The sequence below is a fragment of the Aythya fuligula genome, chromosome 20 (genome assembly GCF_009819795.1).
Source record: "Aythya fuligula isolate bAytFul2 chromosome 20, bAytFul2.pri, whole genome shotgun sequence".
Classification (NCBI taxonomy): domain Eukaryota; kingdom Metazoa; phylum Chordata; class Aves; order Anseriformes; family Anatidae; genus Aythya; species Aythya fuligula.
The window spans coordinates 11,491,096-11,510,660 of record NC_045578.1 but is presented as its reverse complement, the minus strand read 5'-3'; the positions used below and the strand labels follow the sequence as shown (position 1 = coordinate 11,510,660).

The following is a 19,565-nucleotide window of genomic DNA, read 5'->3' as shown; positions in this document are numbered from 1 at the left end:
CTGTTCAATTGCTAGGCTAATGAGGAACATTTGGTATTGGTCTTTTACCTACACTTCTCAGCAGGAATTTCAGATGCTTCCATTTTTGGGCCAGAAAACTTTGAAGGAACATAAACTTCGGAAAGTCCACTTCTTCAGAAAAGCCATCTCCCAAAACCACAATATTATGACTATGCTTAAAAATTACTAACTTTGTGTATAAGCACATCTAAAAAAAATCATCCTGAGCTTTTGTACACTTTCCTAGGTATAGAAGCAGTAATTGCACCATCAATAAATATTAATAAAATGTTACCTGTGGGTAAACTTCAATACAGAAAGATTCAATGTTTTTTCCCCTACGGTTAAGAAATACATCAGTTGCAGATCTTGGAAAGAATTGCTCACAAAGTCCTGCTTTACTAAATGTTTATGTGGATGGAGGGTGTGTGTGTGTATGCATGTTTGTGAGGCACTGCGTGTAGGATATAAAGGTGATTAACTGCAGCTCACTGCGCAGAATTAGTTCCATAATGCATTCTCAAAACACTGTACTGATGAGCTGGTATAGACAATGGGTTGACTAGGAAAAGCTTTCCCATCATGGTATAAAAGCAACTAAAATTATGTAGTAACTAAGAAGAATTTTTGTTCTTGCCATAATATTTTTAATAATTTTGTGATGCCAGAAGACAAAATAATTGAATGCTCGGCTTAGTTCTAAGGCTGCACGTGGCTGCAGGCTAAATCTGACCACTGAGAAAACACTACTCTACAGATACAAACAGGCCCAATGGGAGTTAGGGGTGAGGGGGGGAACCCAACCACAGCAACAGCCACAGAGCAGATATAGTCATGGGCCAAACATTTTTTCCCACAGGGATACCCAAGCTCACCAAACTTCTGTTTTCATGTCCATGGTATAACACTGATAAATGGGAGCACAAACAAAGGTGATGATGTAACCCCAGGGCATGCACAAAGGCAGATGCTAGCATGTCCATTCACACCTTCTGTCCAAAAGCCAGTAAGCACACAACTGAACTCCTTAGTTGCTTTCTGGTGGTCTTCTGTCTTGGAATGAAGAAGTTCTACAATGACTCCATTTGAAGTTAAAATAAATTAGATTTAAATTCTTTGTGTTACAGTGAAAGTGGCAAAAATTCTTTTTGTGAGGAAAGAGATGTGTGTATTGAAGTACCTGGAAAGCCCACCTGCTCTTAGTAAGCTTATCTGCTTTTTTTTTTTTTCCTCCTCTGGCAGCTTTTTTTTTTTTTTTTTTTTTTTTTAATGAAGATTGTATCTTTTTCCTAGCTGACCCAGTTACACTGCTATAGAATACTGTGTGCTGATAGCTCAAAACTAAAATCCATGGTTTGTCCTCACAAGGGAGCAAATGGGGATAGACTCCTGCTGGGGACACAGTGGGTGTCCTGCCTGCCTTGCATGTGTGCCCGTTGAGCCTCCCCAAAGCACTGGAGCTATGTTAGAGGTGCTGCTGACCCACATCTGTCCCCTGGCAACACATCTCCCACATGAACCGCAGCTGCCAAAACCTCTCTGGGGCCACATCCTGCGCTGGGTGTGCTTTGAATGGGGGCACACAAATGGTACCAGTTTCCTTGGGGTTGAAGAATGTCACTTGGAATGGCTTCTCTGTGCATGATACAGAGTGTCATGGCTCTGTAGTTTGCCCTCCCACCTGCCCCACTCCAGAACGGTCAGACCAGATGCATCACTGGGTATTTACCATGGTGAGATTTGTCCTTTAGAAATTCATTCACAAATTCAGAGCTCTAAGGCACTAATCTTTGCTATTCTCTTAGTAGATTAAAACTTAAAATAACAAAAAGAAGAAAGGATGTGAAATGAGAACTGTTCTTACTTTCTTGGAGCAAAATTCAGAGCACATCTCCACCGTCAAATTGGGCTGTATCAAAGAGGCTGGAAAGGTGTCTGTTAAATTTTCTGGAGCTCTAAAACATCCTCGATAGATAACATTCCTCCCTGCAGGGATATGAAATAGGTTTCTCTTGAGAAAACAATGTCCATAGTATCCTGTCTCTATCACAAAGAACAATATTAGGTTCAGAAGCTAAAGAATAATGAAATAAATTTTATATTCCAAATGCTTTAGAAATAAGAGAAACCATGATATACACTAGAAAAATGTGTTGCAAATCCTGTGGTATTGAAAGGAGCACATGCCTTTAGCTTTGTACTAACCACTGAAAGTAGGGCTGCAGCAAAGAGTTTAAATTAAATTCCACCAGTGGAGGGCATTGCTATTGTTTGCAGCTGCCAGTTTTCTTTTGAAGACATGCTTTCCCCTGAAAGACTTAAAAGCCCTGATAAAAAGCTACAAAGCTTCACATCATCTGCACCAGAAAAGGAGAGGAATTTAAATGAATCCTGAAAGCCCCCACAGGGACTCACCTTCCTGCACATCTGCTCAGTTGCAGATATCCCTCTCCTCTTCCCACTCACTCGCTTTCTTTTCAGGGCAAGGGAGTTTGCTGCAGTCTTCAGAATCTGAACTAGGCTTTTGTAAGCTGTTCAGGGAGAATAGCTTTCTTGAAGTCTTTAGCATCAGCCTCTGATCTGACCTGCTCCTGTATAAATGCCACAGAGCTTGGCAGAACTGCTCCATTTTTTTTGCGTCACTGTGAGTGAACTCAGGATTTGGCCCAAATGCTTTTTACAAGCAGTAATACAATTTTCCCTCCTCTTAAGAGAGAAATGTCCCCTGAGGGAACCAAACAAAAAACCAAAGCTATCACTATCTCAGGTGAGGCAATGCATTTGCACAGATGAGCTAATGATAATGAAGAAAATAACACTGTGTGGCTGGGTTAGAAAACGGAAAATGTCTGCATGCACACATTTATGTAATTCATTAGATTCTGTGGGCTTTACAAAGGTGGAAAAAGTCTTTTTACCAACTCAACTCTATTGACATAATTTACCTAACAAGACTTAACAGGAAGAAAGTTCAATTTGGAAATGAATTTGGGTCTTCCAAATCCTGGTCTGTGCCCACTGGCTGCCTTAAATAACACTCACCAGAACTGATGTATTGTGGTGGAAGACAGGAGAGATGTAGTACAGTTTTGAGGGGAAAATTTGTTTGTGTGAATTTTCAGGCAGAAGGGCCCAGGTTCTCTACCATGCACCAAGAACAAATCTATGGAGAAGCTGCCCAATAACTGCTGTAATAACTGTTCAAAGCAGTTACTAGAAGCAGTATTATATATTGGGATCACTCAGGAGATGTGCAAATAATTTAATGCAAGCTGGGGAAGGAACAGGAATCTCCTGGCGATCAATCAGGTCATTGCAAGCATGGCACCGAGGAATAAAAGAGCAGTTTTGCAAGATGCTGTTGAAAGACTTCCTGCTAAAACTCACACTAATATTTAATTTTGGACATATTTGTTTTATGAGCATAGAGTGATATCAGCTGCTCAGGCAGGTGACTTTACCTGCCCCTATCAACATGCAAGAGGGAGCAGGGCTCCCAGGGAATACATGGCTCACACTGGAAGCGGCTGCATTTGTGTCATCTCCTGCTTTCTGGTGGTGAGGAGGGCCATGTCCTGCCCCAGGGAATGTCCCAGGCTGCAGACTTGGAACTCCATTTTATTTAGCGTGAGGTGGAGCACGAGTCCTGCAGCACAGAGGCTGTGCAGCTTATGGAGCTGGGTGGGGCAGCAGCCAGCAAAGCCCCTGGCTGCAAGAGGTTTGAACAGGGGCACCTCTGCATCTGCTCTGCATTAGGAGCATCCTTGTGCTAGAACTGTTTTCTGTGTTGCCTGTTGTAAATCACAGATGGTATCGGTTTCAGAGTTACTTCCAATATATTTTCACAATTAGTCATCATGATTAATACTTTTGTTGGCCTCTCAGCTAACTTGTGTCAGTAGGATTCTTCAAACAGTCAAATATCAGGTATTACTAAGGGCAAACAAAATACAAATCTAGCTCCAGGCTAGATTAATTTGATGACTTATTCATTAATACTTAAAAAAAAAAAAAAAAAAAAAGCCATTTTCTCCTGTAAAATATATATATGTATTTTTACACTGATGATTTAAACAGTGATGCATGTCCTGGGAAACCTGCCAATGTGCCTGTCAGTCTGACACTAGCAATTTAGGTCTGTGTGCCTTTGATATATAATTTATATGTAGCTGGGTAGATGATTGTACAAACCTTGACTTGTCTTTAAGATCTGAAGTACCATCAATACTGGCACAACCTAAGGTCTTGGTGCTTATTCTCAGCAAATAACAGCCGAAGGGTCTTGTGAGCTTGCCAAAAGACTGCTCAGCTGTTGGGGTATTTTATATGCCTTGTGTTGGCCCAAAGGTTTATCTATTGTGTCTCCCATGACAGCTAATTGAATGACAACTAGAGAACAGACGACTCGTAGCGAGTAGATGACAAGTATTGCCATCTAAACATGAAACAAAAAAATCAGCTGCTGCCTGAAAGAAGTCCTTGGAAAAGCAGAACTCTGTGGTCTTGTTCTTGTCTCTTAAGAGAGGTACCAGTGCAATTCTCTCTCTGGCCTCTATTTATTCTCCTGCTGCACTCACATAGTATTTACTTTGCTTAGGATCATGTCTGAGCTAAAGATTATATTAGTGGGTGTGATTTTTCTGCCCTTCTGTTACAAGGCACCCCTTTCTAGGGCTGCTTCTTAAACACGTCGTTTTGTGCCTTTGCAGCAGGTGCAGAAGGGTGCAGTTTTTCCTCAGCTGAAATTCTGCTGCTCTCACAGTCACTGCACTGCCCTTCCTCCCCTAGTGCCACTAGCTTTCTCAGGTGGATGCTACCAGCAGCTGAGCAGCACTGCTGTACTGGGGAGGGAGCCAGGGACTGGGCCAACAGCAAGCAGGCACCGTGCCCAGCAGGTACCTTCATCCTCCACTGCTTCTGGCGCTGGTGGCAAGTGGAACGAGACGAGCCCAGGACATCATGCTCGCTCCAGCTGCAGTGCCAGCATCACCACCCAAGAGCAGCCACCGCCCACTTACGTCGTGGTGCTGCTGCCCACAGCTCCTCCACCCTGTAGACAGACAGCCGGTTCACCCCGCCACAGATGGAGCCCTTCTCGCCCTTGCACTCGCTGTTGCACTCCTCAGGCCTGGAGGCAGTGACTGGGAGCTTGTTCCCGCAGTAGCACTCTGCTCCATACGCCAGGCCTGCGTAGGTGTAGGCCCTGTGGGTGGCAGAATGAGACACAGTCAGCATGGGTGCCCCGGGCTGTCTCCTACCTAACAAATGTGAGATCCCCTCCATGTGTTCTGCCTGCCGCTGCTCCAGAGGTACAGCTGGCCCCTGGGGCTCAGCAGCAAGGAGCCTGTGCCATGGGTGATGGGCAGGGAGCAACGGTGGGCAAAGGGAGCCAGGCCGTGCCCCAGGGTGGCCTCACCCTCAGTTTCACCGGGTGGCATGGGCACCCAGGTGGCAGCCCTGGCTCCTGTGGCAGTGACAATTTGGCACTGCAGAGGTGACAGCCAGCCCTACCCCAAGCCAGCACTTGGGGCTTTTGCCAGAAATAGTTAGGACCATTTAGAGTGGCAGAGAAGAAAGGCCCATTTCAGAGGTTCCACTAACCAGCATTTAAATGTGGGCACTTTGGATACGTTGGGCTGTTTTCAAGTGCTGAGAGTGAAGGCACGGCATGGCGGTTCACTGCTTCTCTTGGGGTGGTCAGGCCATGGGCTGCCTCCCACCCGCCCTGACCCCAGTAGCAGCTGCTGCCCACCACCCCCTGCCCCGTGTGGGGGGTCAGCTGGGGCCTGCCCCCAGCATTGCAGGACAGCTCTGGGTGGCTGCTGCTGAGGGGCTGGCATGGGGAGACCCAAGGTCAGGGGGGACGGGGGTGTGAAGCTGTGGTGAAGCCCCCCAGAGCAGCAGGCTGCATGGACACTGCATTGTCTTGCAGAGGAGGGAATGTTCACAGAAATAGCTCGGAATTGTGGTGCTACTTCTGCTTTCTCTCATGCTTGGGAGTGACAGGAAGACGTTTTCATGCAAAGAGTATTCAGGTGGCTGTGCCCTGAGCACCAGCATGGGTCCATGGCCAACGGGCTCCGCCCTGGTGAGCCCCACTGCTGGGGGTGGCCACACGTGCAGCCGCAAGCCTGCTCCTCTGTGCGGTCCTGCCCTTGGGAATGCCGCACTGCTCCCAGGGTTATGGTTCAGACCAGGGGCCAAGGGGTAATAGCTAACAACTGTCTAACAAAACACCAATTTTTGACCAGAACAGCAGAAAATATATTTAAATAGTCATGCTATAATAAAAAGCAATAGATAGGCAGCAGTGAAACAGTCTACTTGAAGCAAGGTAGCAGAGCTGCTCCATGCCTGAAGGTATGAGATAATCACAGTTTTCACAGATGCTGTATGTTTAATATATGCACGCATTTCCATTTCAAATTCATCCTTGCTCAGTGTCAGAAAAAAGTTGCAGTAAAAAGATATCACTTACCTCTCAGCACAAGCTTCCTGACAGTGAGATACTGTCATTTTTCTTAAGTCATAAAACACAGCACCCTTCAGTGTCCTTTCCCTCGAATCATCACTGAAGCATCCCATGTAGGTACCTATGTGCATGTAAGACCAGAGTCAGGAAATGTGCACAGGCTCCAGGAGAGGGGAGACTTCTGGTGGTGATTCACAGCCATAAATCGCAAACAAGGCTGTGTTTGATCGAGCTGCAACATGTCTGGAGCCCTGACCGCTCTGTTGACCTGTCTGCTGGTATTGAATATGTGTATGTGCTAGAGAAGGGCAAGCTGGGATGAGCGATGGAAAGGAAGGGCCAGGAAGCCAGGCTTCTCCCTGGGCAAGGTGCTGACAGCACACTGGGAAGCCTTCACTGGTCCTAGCACCCACGGGCAGCTGCCAGCTGCTAGGCTCCCTCCCTCCGGGGGTAAAACATGGCCAGTTTGTGCAGGAACAGTGAAGGCAATCTTTTAAAAAGAAACTTGGGGGAATCTTGATGCGTTTCTCCCAGGTTTCCTTGAAAATCTCAAGTTGAGAATAAGACAGTGCAAGAAAATTGTTAAGAAAATCAATTTCCTTTGGGTATGTAGAGTTATATTAAAGCTATAATGGAAAGATAACTTCATCCTTAACTAGGCAGCACTGTCTACCTATTGCATTAAACTATCTCTTTCTCTCTGGTGCAAGTGAGTATTTTAGAATATGCCTTGCTTTAGTTAGCATATGAAAGATAAGTATTTCTGTTAGACTGCATCCATGTTAAGCCTCTTTTTTTTTTTTTCTCTTGAACAAAACAATAAAAACCTAGCCTTTTTTTTTTTTTTTTTTTTTTTAGTATATGATTGGAAGGACAATGTAGCAGCCCACTGTTATACAGCGATTTTGTGTATATAAGTGCATGTTACCATTAAAATATGAAGGAAAAGGGAAATTTGATTTTGGAAGTAGCAATATTAAAGTAACAATGCTGGGAAATTAAATAATGTCAGCTGTGCGCAGGAAGAGAATATACAATGAAAACTGAAATTAAAAAGCATTATATTAAGAATAAAATAATTCACAAGAAAAAGAAAGTTCAAGCCATTCTAAGAGAGATTTTGCAGCTAGAAAAAAAAATAAAAACAAAGAAAAAAAAGACATTTAAACATCACAAACACAACAGTGGATTCAGAGAACAGCACGTTGGTAATTTGCAAACATGCAATTAGAAAATTCACAAGCTGTGAATATACACCCACAGTACTCTGTTAACGAGATGGGAGTTATACACCTGCAATGAGGATGCTCTGTACTTTACTGGAGACTTGTGGTTTGGGGATGTTGATTCAGACCAGCAATAGACGAAAACTCAGTGCATGGGGCCAGGGTGCCTGACCCAGGGGCAGGGGCACACCAGCTGGCACAGGACATCCCTCCTCTGCCTGCATCCCTCACCTGCTGCTGTCAGCTCGCAGTCTTAGAGCCAAGCATCACATCAGTGGTTCTGTGACCAGAACCGGTGGTCCTGCCACCTCTGCCATCCTCTGCAATGGCATAGCTGCTTCTAACCAGGTCAGGAGAAACAACATAAAATGCCCCACTAGCTGGACCATTCTTAACAGAATTATTCTTTTTTTTTTTTTTTTTTTTTTTTTAACCTAATGAAGTGCTACTTTTTGTTGTTTTACTGGTACTTGTTGCACTGCTATTTGCCACTGTATTTGCCAGTTGCCCTGGCAGGGTACAATGTGATCCCTGCCCTAAGCAATTTTTGAAGTAAGCAAGCAAAATAGCTTAAAGTAAAGAAAAATAAAAAGTTGAATTTTCTCGGTCAAGGTCACTGGATGCTGGTTGAGCATGGGGCAAGGCAAAGGGAACTGGAGGTGATACAGAGTGCTGGAGCAGATGTGGTCATTTCTGTTTTGGGTTAGAGTCTGTGCCCAGGGCTGGCCACTGTACCTGTGTGGAAGTGGCCCACTGGGAGTCCCGTGGTACCAGCACAGTGCTGAGGAGCAGTGCCAAGCACAACTTCCATCGTAAGCACTGCCTTGCTCACCCCACTGCCTTGCAAGGCGTGAATCGTAGGGCAATGCTAGAACTTTAACAAGTGCTACAGTTGCAGAGGAGTTCATTATATCTTGGAAGGGATCCATAATGAAATAACAAGCCTGTAAGTTTACTGGGAGAAGTGAGGGGAGGAAGATAACATGCTCTATGCAGGAAGTTAAAATTTTAATTGATCCTAATTTCCAAAGGCTTTCCAATGCTTGTTAACAATACTGTTATTAATAATGTCACTTCATGTTCAGTCAGATATTCAAATGATGCATATTTGAATCAACATAACTCAATGGCTTGTAGCAATAAATAGTCCTTCTGGCTCCCTTTCAGTCAGCAATTAGAACTTGAGCAAGGCACTAGCTTAATGACTGATATGGGCACTAGCCTTAACTAATTTTATGGATAATTTTGAAAATGAATCCTTTTGTTTTTAATTGAAGCTTTAAAAGTTATTCTTGAAATCTGTGGAAGAACAGGTTCATGCTCAGCCTCGTATTAGAGTAGCTCATAAACACACACTGTGTTTCTCTACTTTTTGTCTACTGTTACATTAACCACAGAAAAAATAATCCGAGCCCCAAGGGGCACGAGAGCAGCCACAGTCAGTGAGAAGAGAACCGGGCACACTGTCATTGCACAGCCTTGCAGGGCTGTGAAGGGCCCCTTAAAGTAGGTGGTGGCCGGCACCAGGTGTATCTGCTGGAGGCGAGGCTGCACCAGTGGTGCACGGTCAGATACCCCAATGGGAGCGGCACCAGGCTCCCCACAGCCTCCTATGCCCCCACCCTGGGCTTGGGTTGGTGCCATTGATGGCGTCAGCTCGGGGTGGCTGCGCCTCGCTTTTGTGCTGCCATTGAACTCTGAGCACCCTGGTGGTGTGCTCAGGGCAAGCTAGGAAATGCAGTGGGGTTCCCTGAGACACCCCAGCTTTGCGCTCCTGGTTCTTTGCCTCCAGGTATGCTTTTTGCACAAGTAAAATACATGCCTCTTGCATGGTTTTGGACATGTAATTAAAAAAAAAAAAAAAAAAAAAGCTCACTTTAAAAATTTTCTCTGTTCTGAGAAAGATAATTATTGTTAAACAGCATTCATCTCTGCCTGCTTGAAGAGGAAACCATTTAAATCAAGGAAGCAAATTTCACTGTCTAGGCATCCATTCAATCAACAGGAATATATTTTTGGAGGAAGCTACAGCTCAGCATGACTGGGGACATCAGAACATTACTCTGGACTGTGTATGCGTTTTAGAATTAGTTTGAAAGTGGTGCTGAGCCAGAAGGAAGGCATTTCCACAGGCAGACTTTGTGATGCTCGTGATGCTCGTTAGTTTGTGCCTGGAACAGACCTGGAAGGAGGTGGTTTACATGCATGCCAGAAAATGAGCCAGAGGGCAGATCCCTTACCTTTGTGTTCAGCAGTACGCTTCATTGCTTTGAGTCCTGCTGTTTGCATGGGCTCCTGATCGCTGATGAACCTGTGGAACCACCTTCTTCGCAGCTGCCTCAGCTCCGAGTTGCGGGCCATGAGCCAGTGCGGGCCGTGCCGCTGGGACGGCGCCAGCTCCCGCAGTGCAGCCGTGCCCGCCAGCAGCCTGGGACTGGGGCTCTGTGCCCCCCGAGGCTCTGCCAGCCCAGCCCCCGGCACCGCCTCCGGCACCAGTAGGGCCTGGCCGGCCGAGGTCCCGCGTGGCCCCTGCTGGACCACCAGGCGGGTCCGCTGCAGCAGCAGGAGGCTGCCGGCCATGAGGTAAGCAGCTGTCAGGAAAAAGAGCAGAAATTGGGTCCGCCGAAGAAACTTCTGTAGCCTGAAGAAAGCTTTGGCCATGCCCTTACTGAAATGGGCCCTTCACGCTTCCCAGTGGGCCCCCAGACCCCCGCCTGGATGGGTGCTGGTTCCTCCCATAAGTTCAGCCCATCACTTCGGTGCCATCTCCAGATGTGTGGTCTCCTCTCCGGCCACCCATGGCCGGACCCTTGTGGCCATCAGGCTCCCAGGCAGCCGACGGGCTGGGCGCAGCCCCGGGCTGGTGCCATCGCCCAGCTGCCCATGGCTGGCGCCCACACCTGCAACATCAAGGGGAAGAGGGTCAGCGCCGTGCAGAAAATGCTGGTCTTCAGGGCGACTTCCTTCCCCCCGTGCCTTTTTCTTCAGCTGAGCATTTCTCCATCTGCTGTTTATAATTGTGCACTTTAATGACAATAATCCTGTGAGAATAATTGATTAAGCAGAAGGTAGCTTCAGCTCTTCAGCATTACTTTTTTTTTTTTTTTTTTAACTAGAAATGTGCAAGAAATGCCCTTATAATGAGGCTATTTCTCTTGGGGGTTTGGAAAAAAAGTTCTTTATTTTCTTTTGTCAATTGCCAACATCTCCATTCTTTGTCAGTGACTGGAACAGGCCGCCACAGTATAGACATCTTTTTAGGGAAGTATTATCAAATTCTTTCTTTTCAGTTGAACAGTAGCTAGGCTACAAATGCAGAACAGAGGAATGGGGGGGGGGGGGGGGGGCAATTGCATCAACTCACAATAGATAAGATAATTATTAATCTCTTTGCAGCACAGTAAAGTCAGTCATTGTGTTGGAAGGCTATCTGTGGTTCTGCACTTACATGCACCCCTGTGTGAGGTACTGTGCACATCACTTTAAAAGAAACCACAGAGATTCTGCTGTGTTTAAAGTAATTTCTATTAACAAATATTGATATGTAGATGTGCATAGAGAAAAAAAATCAGTGAATGTCTGGAAAAAAAAATAATAATTTCAAGTATCACCAAATAGTCCTGGCTGTTTCTGAGCTTTGCAGGCTTTAGTTCTGCTGATGTGTACCATGATGGGATTGTCTGGGTAAGAAAAGATCCTTTGTCCTCTAGGGAACCTTTGACCTCCTGTAACAAATACAATCTGGCATCTCCCCATAAGTTCCTATTTTCCCAGTCAATCACTTCTCTGTGGAGCCAGGCAAGCATTGAGAAAAGATGCAATGTTTTCCAGAAAAGAAAATATTATGGCTTTTGCTTAACTTGCAGTTGGGGCACACTCTTGAAATTCCCAGTCCTGGCAAAGAAATATCTGTTCTCTGTGTTCCTCGTTTCCATGTGTGATTTATTATTTTGTTGATAGTCACTTACACCTCTTTCTTAAATAGATGGCACCAATTAAAAGTCTGCACTCATTTCCTTTTTCATTTAGTTACACCATTTCTTTCTCTCTTAAGCAGCAATCAGAAACAAAGCTCAGAAACTTCTAGGCCAAAAATACATTAAAGCCCAGCTGAATCTTTTGTCAGTTGAGCCTGAATTCTTTTTGTGTGACCTTTCAGCATTGATTGCTAAGTGGAGTTGGCACAAGGCAGTTTGCAGTTCGGGTGGTCTTAAGGACCTGATTGAGGTTCCTTTTTTTTGTTGTTGCTGCTTTATACTGGTCTCAAATGTAGTATCAAAAAATATTGGATGTCTTTATCTCTGTTTCTACACTTTCTCCAAGAGCTTGGTCTGACAAGGACTTATTCTCCATCCACCACACCTGTGGGTCTATCAGCAGCTGATGAACTCTAGGAAAGAAGCAGTACCAAAGGCTGTGTGGCAGTAGTGTGCTTTAATAAATTAAGATCATTTTCTCCACTGTAAAAGTTACCACAACTCCCTTCTGATCAGCTCCAAAGCCAAAGAAAATGAATTGATTTACACTAGCTGAAGAGCTGACCCTTAGATTTAAATTATTGAAAATCTCTGATCAACGTTGTGAGTGCTCAGGAATTACAGTTAAAGGGTCAGGAGTACCTAGACAGATGAACAGAAAATTAGCTATAATTACACACTGCAGATTGTTACCGTGCTAATTTATCTGAAGAAGTAGTATCTATCAGCACAGGTACCATTTGATTCACTAGTTGCTCCTAACACAGGGCTACTGGAAGCTTTAGAGCTACTCCCAGTAGAAACTGTCTAATCTAAAAGAAAGATGGGTGCGTGTATCAGCCATTTGAAATTCTGATGGGAAATTATGGTGTTCCTGGAAGCATACAGTGCTTCGAGGTAAGGCTTGGCCAGTGGAGGAGGCAGCTGCATGCCTTGGTGGCTGGCGGCTGAGCACACTCTTCTTGTTTTGCCATCTACAATGCAGAAGTATGGTGCCTCTTAATCAAGTGGTGCTGCAAAGTTTCATTGGGGAATTAATGATGGCTGCAGTCGTGCAGGTATTCAGAAGGTTTTTTTCCCCTAGCAGTAAGATGAGGGTAAATAAAGTTAACAAAGTTTCAATCATCTTTGCCCAATCGTAATTCTGTATTTCTTAGCTTTTCTGGTTTGTTCATAATGTGATTGAGTTACAACATCAAGAAATGCTTACAGCCAAGGTTCCCAAGTGTGCCTAAGTCATTTGCATTAGAAAGGAAGTGCTGTAGCAGCAGGACAAATTTTGTCTAAGACCAGCAGCTTGGCTGGAGAAGAACCATCAGAGCTGTGCAGTGGAGGTGTCAGTGTTATGCCTGAAACTGCATCAGCAGCCTGATTTAGACCCTTTTATCACCACTGCGCACCCCAGTCTTTCAGCTGATTCCAGTCCAGTTTCTCCATGTTCACAATGATGCACAGCTGAAGCAGCTTGAAGCTGCATCATCCCCGTCAGGAGGGGATCTGCTTCGCCGGGGCAGGATGCCGCACTGCCATTGAGACACTGCATCCCAGTGCCCAGGCAGGATCCAGCCAACGCCGCCCCAGCACCGCCTTGTGTGACCACAGGGCTGACGTCCCGCTGCACATCAGCATCACTGGGTGACTGCCCGGGTTGTCGGACCGAACTAAAGCATGAAGCAAGTTCTGTATCCAGGCACCAAGAAACGTTTGGCATAGCTCCTGCTGATCTGCCTGAAAGGAAGGGTTATTTATTTATTTACTTTCTAAGGAGAAACTGCCTCTGGGTCTCAAAAGGCTAACTCTGCCTTTGCCCAGTGGTTGAAAAAGTTTAAATGGTACAAGCCAATTTTACTGCAGTCAATATGACATATATAAATTACCTCCAGATGCATTCGCCCTCACTACAGTTGCCATGACAGTACATTGTAGTAAAACCCAACGAAATAAATAAGCAGACTCTCCACCCACAGCAACTGCTGCAAATGTACAACTCAAAAATTAAATGTTGCTTTTTAGTGGTGAAATATCAGAGTGCTGCTGACATTTAAAAAAAAAAAAAAGTAATTTGATTTTTCCATAAACTACGTACTGCAGTATCATCAGAGTATGCCTGAAAGAATTCGAGTGCATCACTTTTGATGATGAGATTAAAAAGGAAAGAGTAAGGAGGACATGAAGTAGTATCTGGTTATAGAAAATGTATCATATTTCCTCTTTATACAAGTTTCACGTAAAATGAATGAAGTAAAATGGAAGAGAAGTAGAGTCTTCTATTCCTATTTATCAGTTCTCATAGCCAAAGGGTTTTTGAGGACCACATTAATTGACAGTTAAGCTAAAGTCAGTACAATCATGAAATGATTATAGGAAGGACTTTGAGCTGGATAATGAGAACCGTTTTACAGCAGAAAAGACCTGTAGGTGAAGAGAGAAATGGAAGGGTTAACACTGCAATGGGAAAATGGAAGATAATGAGCTGTGGCTAGGGTTGGTGGTTCAGCTGTGGAGGCAGTGAGCGCTGCTTTGGACGGTATTTTGGGTGCTCTGCCTGTAGTGAGGGAAGGGTGCCCTCCGCCACTGCTGAAGTGGTGTGGCTCACAATGAGGTGATGCCTGTTTGTGAAATGGATAATTACTTGTGGTAGCTCACTTCCATAAATTATTGAGGGCAAGAATCTGATGGAGTTCAGAGAAGCATTGAGTGATCTTATTTTATAAAATATTAATTTATTTACTTTACTAGCCACAGGTGATTTTTTAACTGTATGGAAGTCAGATAACCATTCATTTGTTTGAACGGTGGGTTTTAGCTATTTGTGCCTAGAAATTTTTGCCTGAAAACATCATTAGAAAGAATATCATTTACGTTTTTCTGTGAGATCTCTAGTATTTCTGTTTATGGCACAGCTAGAAATACCCTGTGAGGAAACCTTGCAATGCTGTGTTTACCAGCAGGACTAAATGCAGAGCTAAAAGATGCCTCTAACCCCAAATTCCAGAATCTCCAAATATGTATTTGTTCTGATCCGTTTCCTAACATGGGCAATGCTCTGACTACTTTCACTGTCTCTGGGACAGCCAGCAACTTAACAGAAAGATTCCTCTAAATCTGGTGGGTGCCAGGGAGGCAGAAGGGAGGTGGCTGTGTCTGCTGCTCAGTGCAGATTACTCTGGACATTTACCCTCGCCTGGTGACTTTGCATGCCATTTTCTGGAGGCTCTGTTTGGAAAGTCAAGGCCAACATCATACTTCACAAATTCATGTATGTAGGGCAGGAAGAAAAATATTCAAGAAGGCATGATTTGAAAATTGGGATCCTGTCAAAAATTTGCAGTTTTCGTTATTCCTAAAGCTAAAGGCACCCTCAGTGTCTGCCAGTGCTGGTCCCCATCAGGCAGGCAGCAAGTGCTTATCACAGTGGTACTTCTGTGCATGGCCAACGCCATCTCAGGTTCTGGGGAAGTGGTTAGAAAAGAAGCCAAAGGTGAGTTATCTACAGTCTACACCCTGTACCTTGAATGGTCTCAGCAGATAAATGCCACATTATCCCAGTTTCAGAATCACAGGGTATGAGAGCAAAATTAAGCTGTGTATAAAGCAGCACATGTTGAAAGTAAGGCTGAGAAGACATGTCCTGTCTGCTGTCTTAAGCCAAAATACAATCAGATCAAGATATACTTTGATGTTGATGGATTTTGGCTCAGGTCCATTGTTAGTTTTTCTAGCTCCTTTAGGTAGTGTCATGCAGCATCATCTCACTAACTTAACGATGTAACTTAGAAATTTATGCAAGTGAAACAAAAACAGGTAATTTCTGAATTCCAGCACCCTTCTAAAGTTATTCTTTCACACACACAAAAGAAAATAAAAAAAAAAAAAGGATTTTTTTCCAATGAAACCTTACTGTAATATTATTTTTTTACTTTCCCAATTTAAAAACATTCTTTTCTATGAGATAAGGTCTGTGGAGTACATAAACTGATCATTGATCTTTCTGGCAGTTACAAAGCCTTGCTCAGATCAGCATCATCCGGAATCCAGTAATCCGCCCTGTGGCTTTAGACGAAGAGGCAGCAACACCCAGCCCTAGTGCAGGCGGGCACACCCGTCCCAGCTCCACAGGGCCACGCAGGTATGCTTGCCACTAGCCTGGGGAAACCCCGGTCTGGCTGCCCAGCCTCGTGCGTCTGCACCACGGCCAGAGGAAGCTTGGCCACCAGCTGGTGGGGGAGCAGGGCTGTGGGCTGAACTGCTCGTGGAGGACTTGTGGCTGACTGGGCTCTAGGGTTGGGTCCAATCTTGCACAATCATGTTGAAGGAAAGCAAGCTGAATCTTGAGGTTGCTTCTCTAACTCAAAAATTGCAGTTTAGGGATGTAACTGCCCAGCAGCACGGGAACAATCCTTTTCAGGGTTGTTGGAGCCATGCAAAGGAGAGGACACCACAGTGCTGCTGTGGAAAGGGACAGGCACTGTGCAGAGCAGAGGGTGCCGTGCCTTGGCCTTGCTCCCGTGAGGCTGGACCCCTGGCCAGGGACCTCTGCCAGGCCAAATGCACAGCACCTGGACAGCGACTGCTGAGGACGCATCCCCGTCCCACAGGGTAGCATGCAGGCACCATGCCACTGCTCCCATGCACCCCACTCACCCCGCTGTGGCTGCTCCTCAGTCCTTCTCGTTTCTGCCCTCCTGCCCATACAGGTGGGAAACTGGGGCGGCTTTTTTTCTTTTGTTCCAAGGCAGGATGTCTCAGACATGTGCGGCTGAAGATGAGCCAGGGCCAATGCACATCCTGCATCGCCGTTCATGTGAAACCCACCAAGTCATTCGGTCTGCTTCTGTGGGACTTGCTGAGGGCTTGTATGAAATGCTGTGAAAGGGTTTCTTCCACATCTCTTCCCAAGTCGCCGCCAATTGTCTGACTTAGAGCATAATTTGGCTTTTAAATATTTCTGCATACTACCCCTCCCACCCTTTCCCATCAAAATGAAGCTCATCCTCTTGGGATTTTCAGTAAATTAAAGAGGCAACCAATGAGGTTTTTCCATGTTAACTTTCAGGCAGCATATCATATTTTAAAGGAATTTAACTCCTTTTATTAAAAATAAATAAAGAAACCACAAATACAAGAACACAGGTGAAGGGACCTTCAGCCTGTGCTGACCACTGACGCTCTCATGTGGCATGACATCTTCCCTAACGAGAGATCTGGCCTTGATATCTGGGCTTTCAGAAGCAATGAGCTTCTTCCAACTCAGGAAGTTTTACTTGCTGGAGGGTGGATCCATGCTGACCCTGTATCCACATGCCCCTGCTGTGACAAGCTCTCTGCAGACACAATGCTTCTTGAGCATTACTTCAAGCACAACATAAGGTCTGTCAACAAACTGGAAGCAAGGAAGAAGCACCACAGTTTCTCCACAGGGTGTAGTGGCAAACATTGCAGCTTGAGAGGGCTTTCTAGCAAGTTTACTCTTTCCTCCCTCATCTGTTCTTTTTTCCTACACATGTGCTTCTACATGATTTATCAGATTGCAAAGTTGACTTTGATGCTGATACGGTGTTAAAACTGTTAAATAATGATGACTGTGATCAAGCAGAAAAAAATATTTATGTAGAAATGGCAGGGGGGTGGAGAAAAAATGTATAGTTTGTAAACCATAGTCAAATCATGTTGAAAACATACACACCAACATAGTATCCACTGCACACAGCAGCCTGTACAATATAGGAGGTGTTCTACAGCTGATAGATACTTCAGCTTTGGAAATGAAAGGTGATATCACAGAACAGAGCTGCAGCCTGAGTGTGCTGGGTTGTCAGTGCTAACTTGTGCAAATTTGGTCACTGCATCTCTTTTACTAGATACGCCACTTGTTCAAGACCAGTTTGCTAGCATATCTAGGTGTAAATCTAGAAAATAACATTGATGAACACTATGAAGACTATGAACACTATGGAGAGGGATGCAGAAGGGCCTGCAGGAGGCAGCTGGTCCAGGAACGTTTGTTGTGAGACAGCACTGACTTGGAAAGTACTCCAGTGACAGCTTGTAACAGAAAGCACATCACGGCGATACAGTATTTTTTCTGAGAGTCTAATACTTTTACCTAGGTCAATGATAAAATAGTAAATCAGGAGGAGCAATTCCATGCCAGTATGGACAAGAAGCAAATATAAATATATAAAAGCTTGCATTTTATTTGTACGTACATACACATGTATGTGTGTATGTATTTTGTACATAAAGGGATGTGTACTCAAAAGATAACCACAAGCACATACTGTCTACTGGAATCATTCACTGACAATCTGAGCCTGGTCAGCAAACAGTATTCTTGAACCTAGAAAGTATTTTGAACAATAATAAACCATACATGTATAATGTACATTCCTTTGGTATTAAGAGCTCAAACACCCAGCAGATGATGCTGTGTGCACAATTAAAAACAAACAACAACAACCAGACAATATGGTTCTGTGGCTATAGGTTGAAGTTTTCCAAGAGCTTGTTATAAAAAAATGCACTGTGTATTTTTTTTTGCCTTATCCTATCGTAGCTAGAGATCTTAGCCTGCAGGCAATGTAATCTATTGAAATTAAAATAACATGCAGATCTGTAATTAGAACATTGGTATTTAGGTGTCTTTCATAAACAGCCCCAAATCCCTGCAACATCCAGCCACTAAAAATCCTTAGTCTATTTAGCACAATGATGCTTCAGAAACTGTTTAGAGAAACAGAGCCTTCCAGTCTGCTTCGCCAGGCTCTGTGACACAAACACACACTTGCATCATCCATTCCTACTTTTCAAGTCCAGTATTTTGTGGATGCTCGGAAAAGGGCATCTCGACAGTAAACTGCAGTCTTCATAAATAACGCAGCCAAGCCTCGTGTTCTTAGATGGCACGGATAAATGTAACAGATCAGGCAGCCATTCAGACTGTATGTTAATACCCCAGCATCTGCGAAAAGTTGTCCGGTTATTACTCGCATCAAGGCCAGCAGACAAACAGCTCGCAGGAGCAGATAACGTAACTGGGTAAGAAAAAGAGGGGGGAAAAAAGCCTCACCTTTCTTTAGCGGTCAAGGAACTCCCGGTGTAGTGAGGCAAAGTCCCAGCCGACCCGGTGGAATCGCAAGGAGCCGGAACACGCCCGAGAGGCGGCTGAGCCCTGCGCTGCCCTCGGCGCGGACCCCGCCGCCGAGCCCGGCCCCGCTCCTGCCCCGCGGCCCCGCCGGGCTCGGGGCTCCCGGGGGGCTCCCCCGCGGCCGGGCCGGGGCCGCCAGCCGCAGCCGGCCCCTGGCCTTTCGTAGGGCTGCCTTCCTCCGCTCTTCGGGAAGCAGCCTCTCTCCTACGCCTGCTTCGCAGAGGAGCTTTGCAGGCTTTGGCCGCTACGGGCGCTTGCAGCTCTACCCGCAAAATCCGTCCGTGCGTCTGCCTGAATGCGCGGATGGCTGCATGGGCAGATCGCTAAGTGGCGGCAGCGTGGACCGAATACGATCGGCTGAACGGATCGGAACTGGTTTTGTTCCTCCGTGCCTCTTCCCACTAGGGGCAGCCCCTACCGAGCTCCAGGCCCCTTCCCCCAGGCCGGGGGGGGGCGGGCAACCCGTCCCGGCAGCTCCCGGCCCCGGCTGGGGGCTTCAGGCAGCGGGGGGCGGCAGGCTGGGCACAGGTGGAGAGAAGCAAATGATTCCTAAGCGTGAGAGCAGAGCGGCGGATTGCGCGCTGTCCTTAGGACTGGCTCATCTGCCGCCTTCACTGCAAGGACAGACTCTTTTCTGCTGCTGGTTCGCAGGAAGATCTATCATTTTATAATTATTTTTAAAGCATCTGCACTTAAATGGCAGTAGGCTACACACTTACTGCACTTAACTGCATGTGGCTTTT

General features: G+C 45.5%; 1 protein-coding gene across 2 annotated transcripts in view; it reads right to left on the bottom strand.

The window, feature by feature from the left end:
* WSCD1 (WSC domain containing 1) overlaps nt 1–18,846 on the bottom strand; it is a 29,879-nt gene extending 11,033 nt beyond the window's left edge. The window contains exons 1-5 of one of the 2 annotated variants that reach the window (XM_032200927.1): nt 18,745–18,846; nt 9,939–10,598; nt 6,479–6,593; nt 5,019–5,203; nt 1,865–1,986 (exon numbers count right to left, since the gene is read on the bottom strand). In XM_032200927.1, the coding sequence (XP_032056818.1) occupies nt 1,865–1,986; nt 5,019–5,203; nt 6,479–6,593; nt 9,939–10,359 (843 nt within the window). In that variant the 5' untranslated portion in view covers nt 10,360–10,598; nt 18,745–18,846. Of the gene's footprint in view, nt 1–1,864; nt 1,987–5,018; nt 5,204–6,478; nt 6,594–9,938; nt 10,599–16,319; nt 16,579–18,744 lie in introns of those variants that run through there. The other variant, XM_032200928.1, reaches the window with a different exon arrangement.
* Nucleotides 18,847–19,565: the final 719 nt, after the last annotated feature.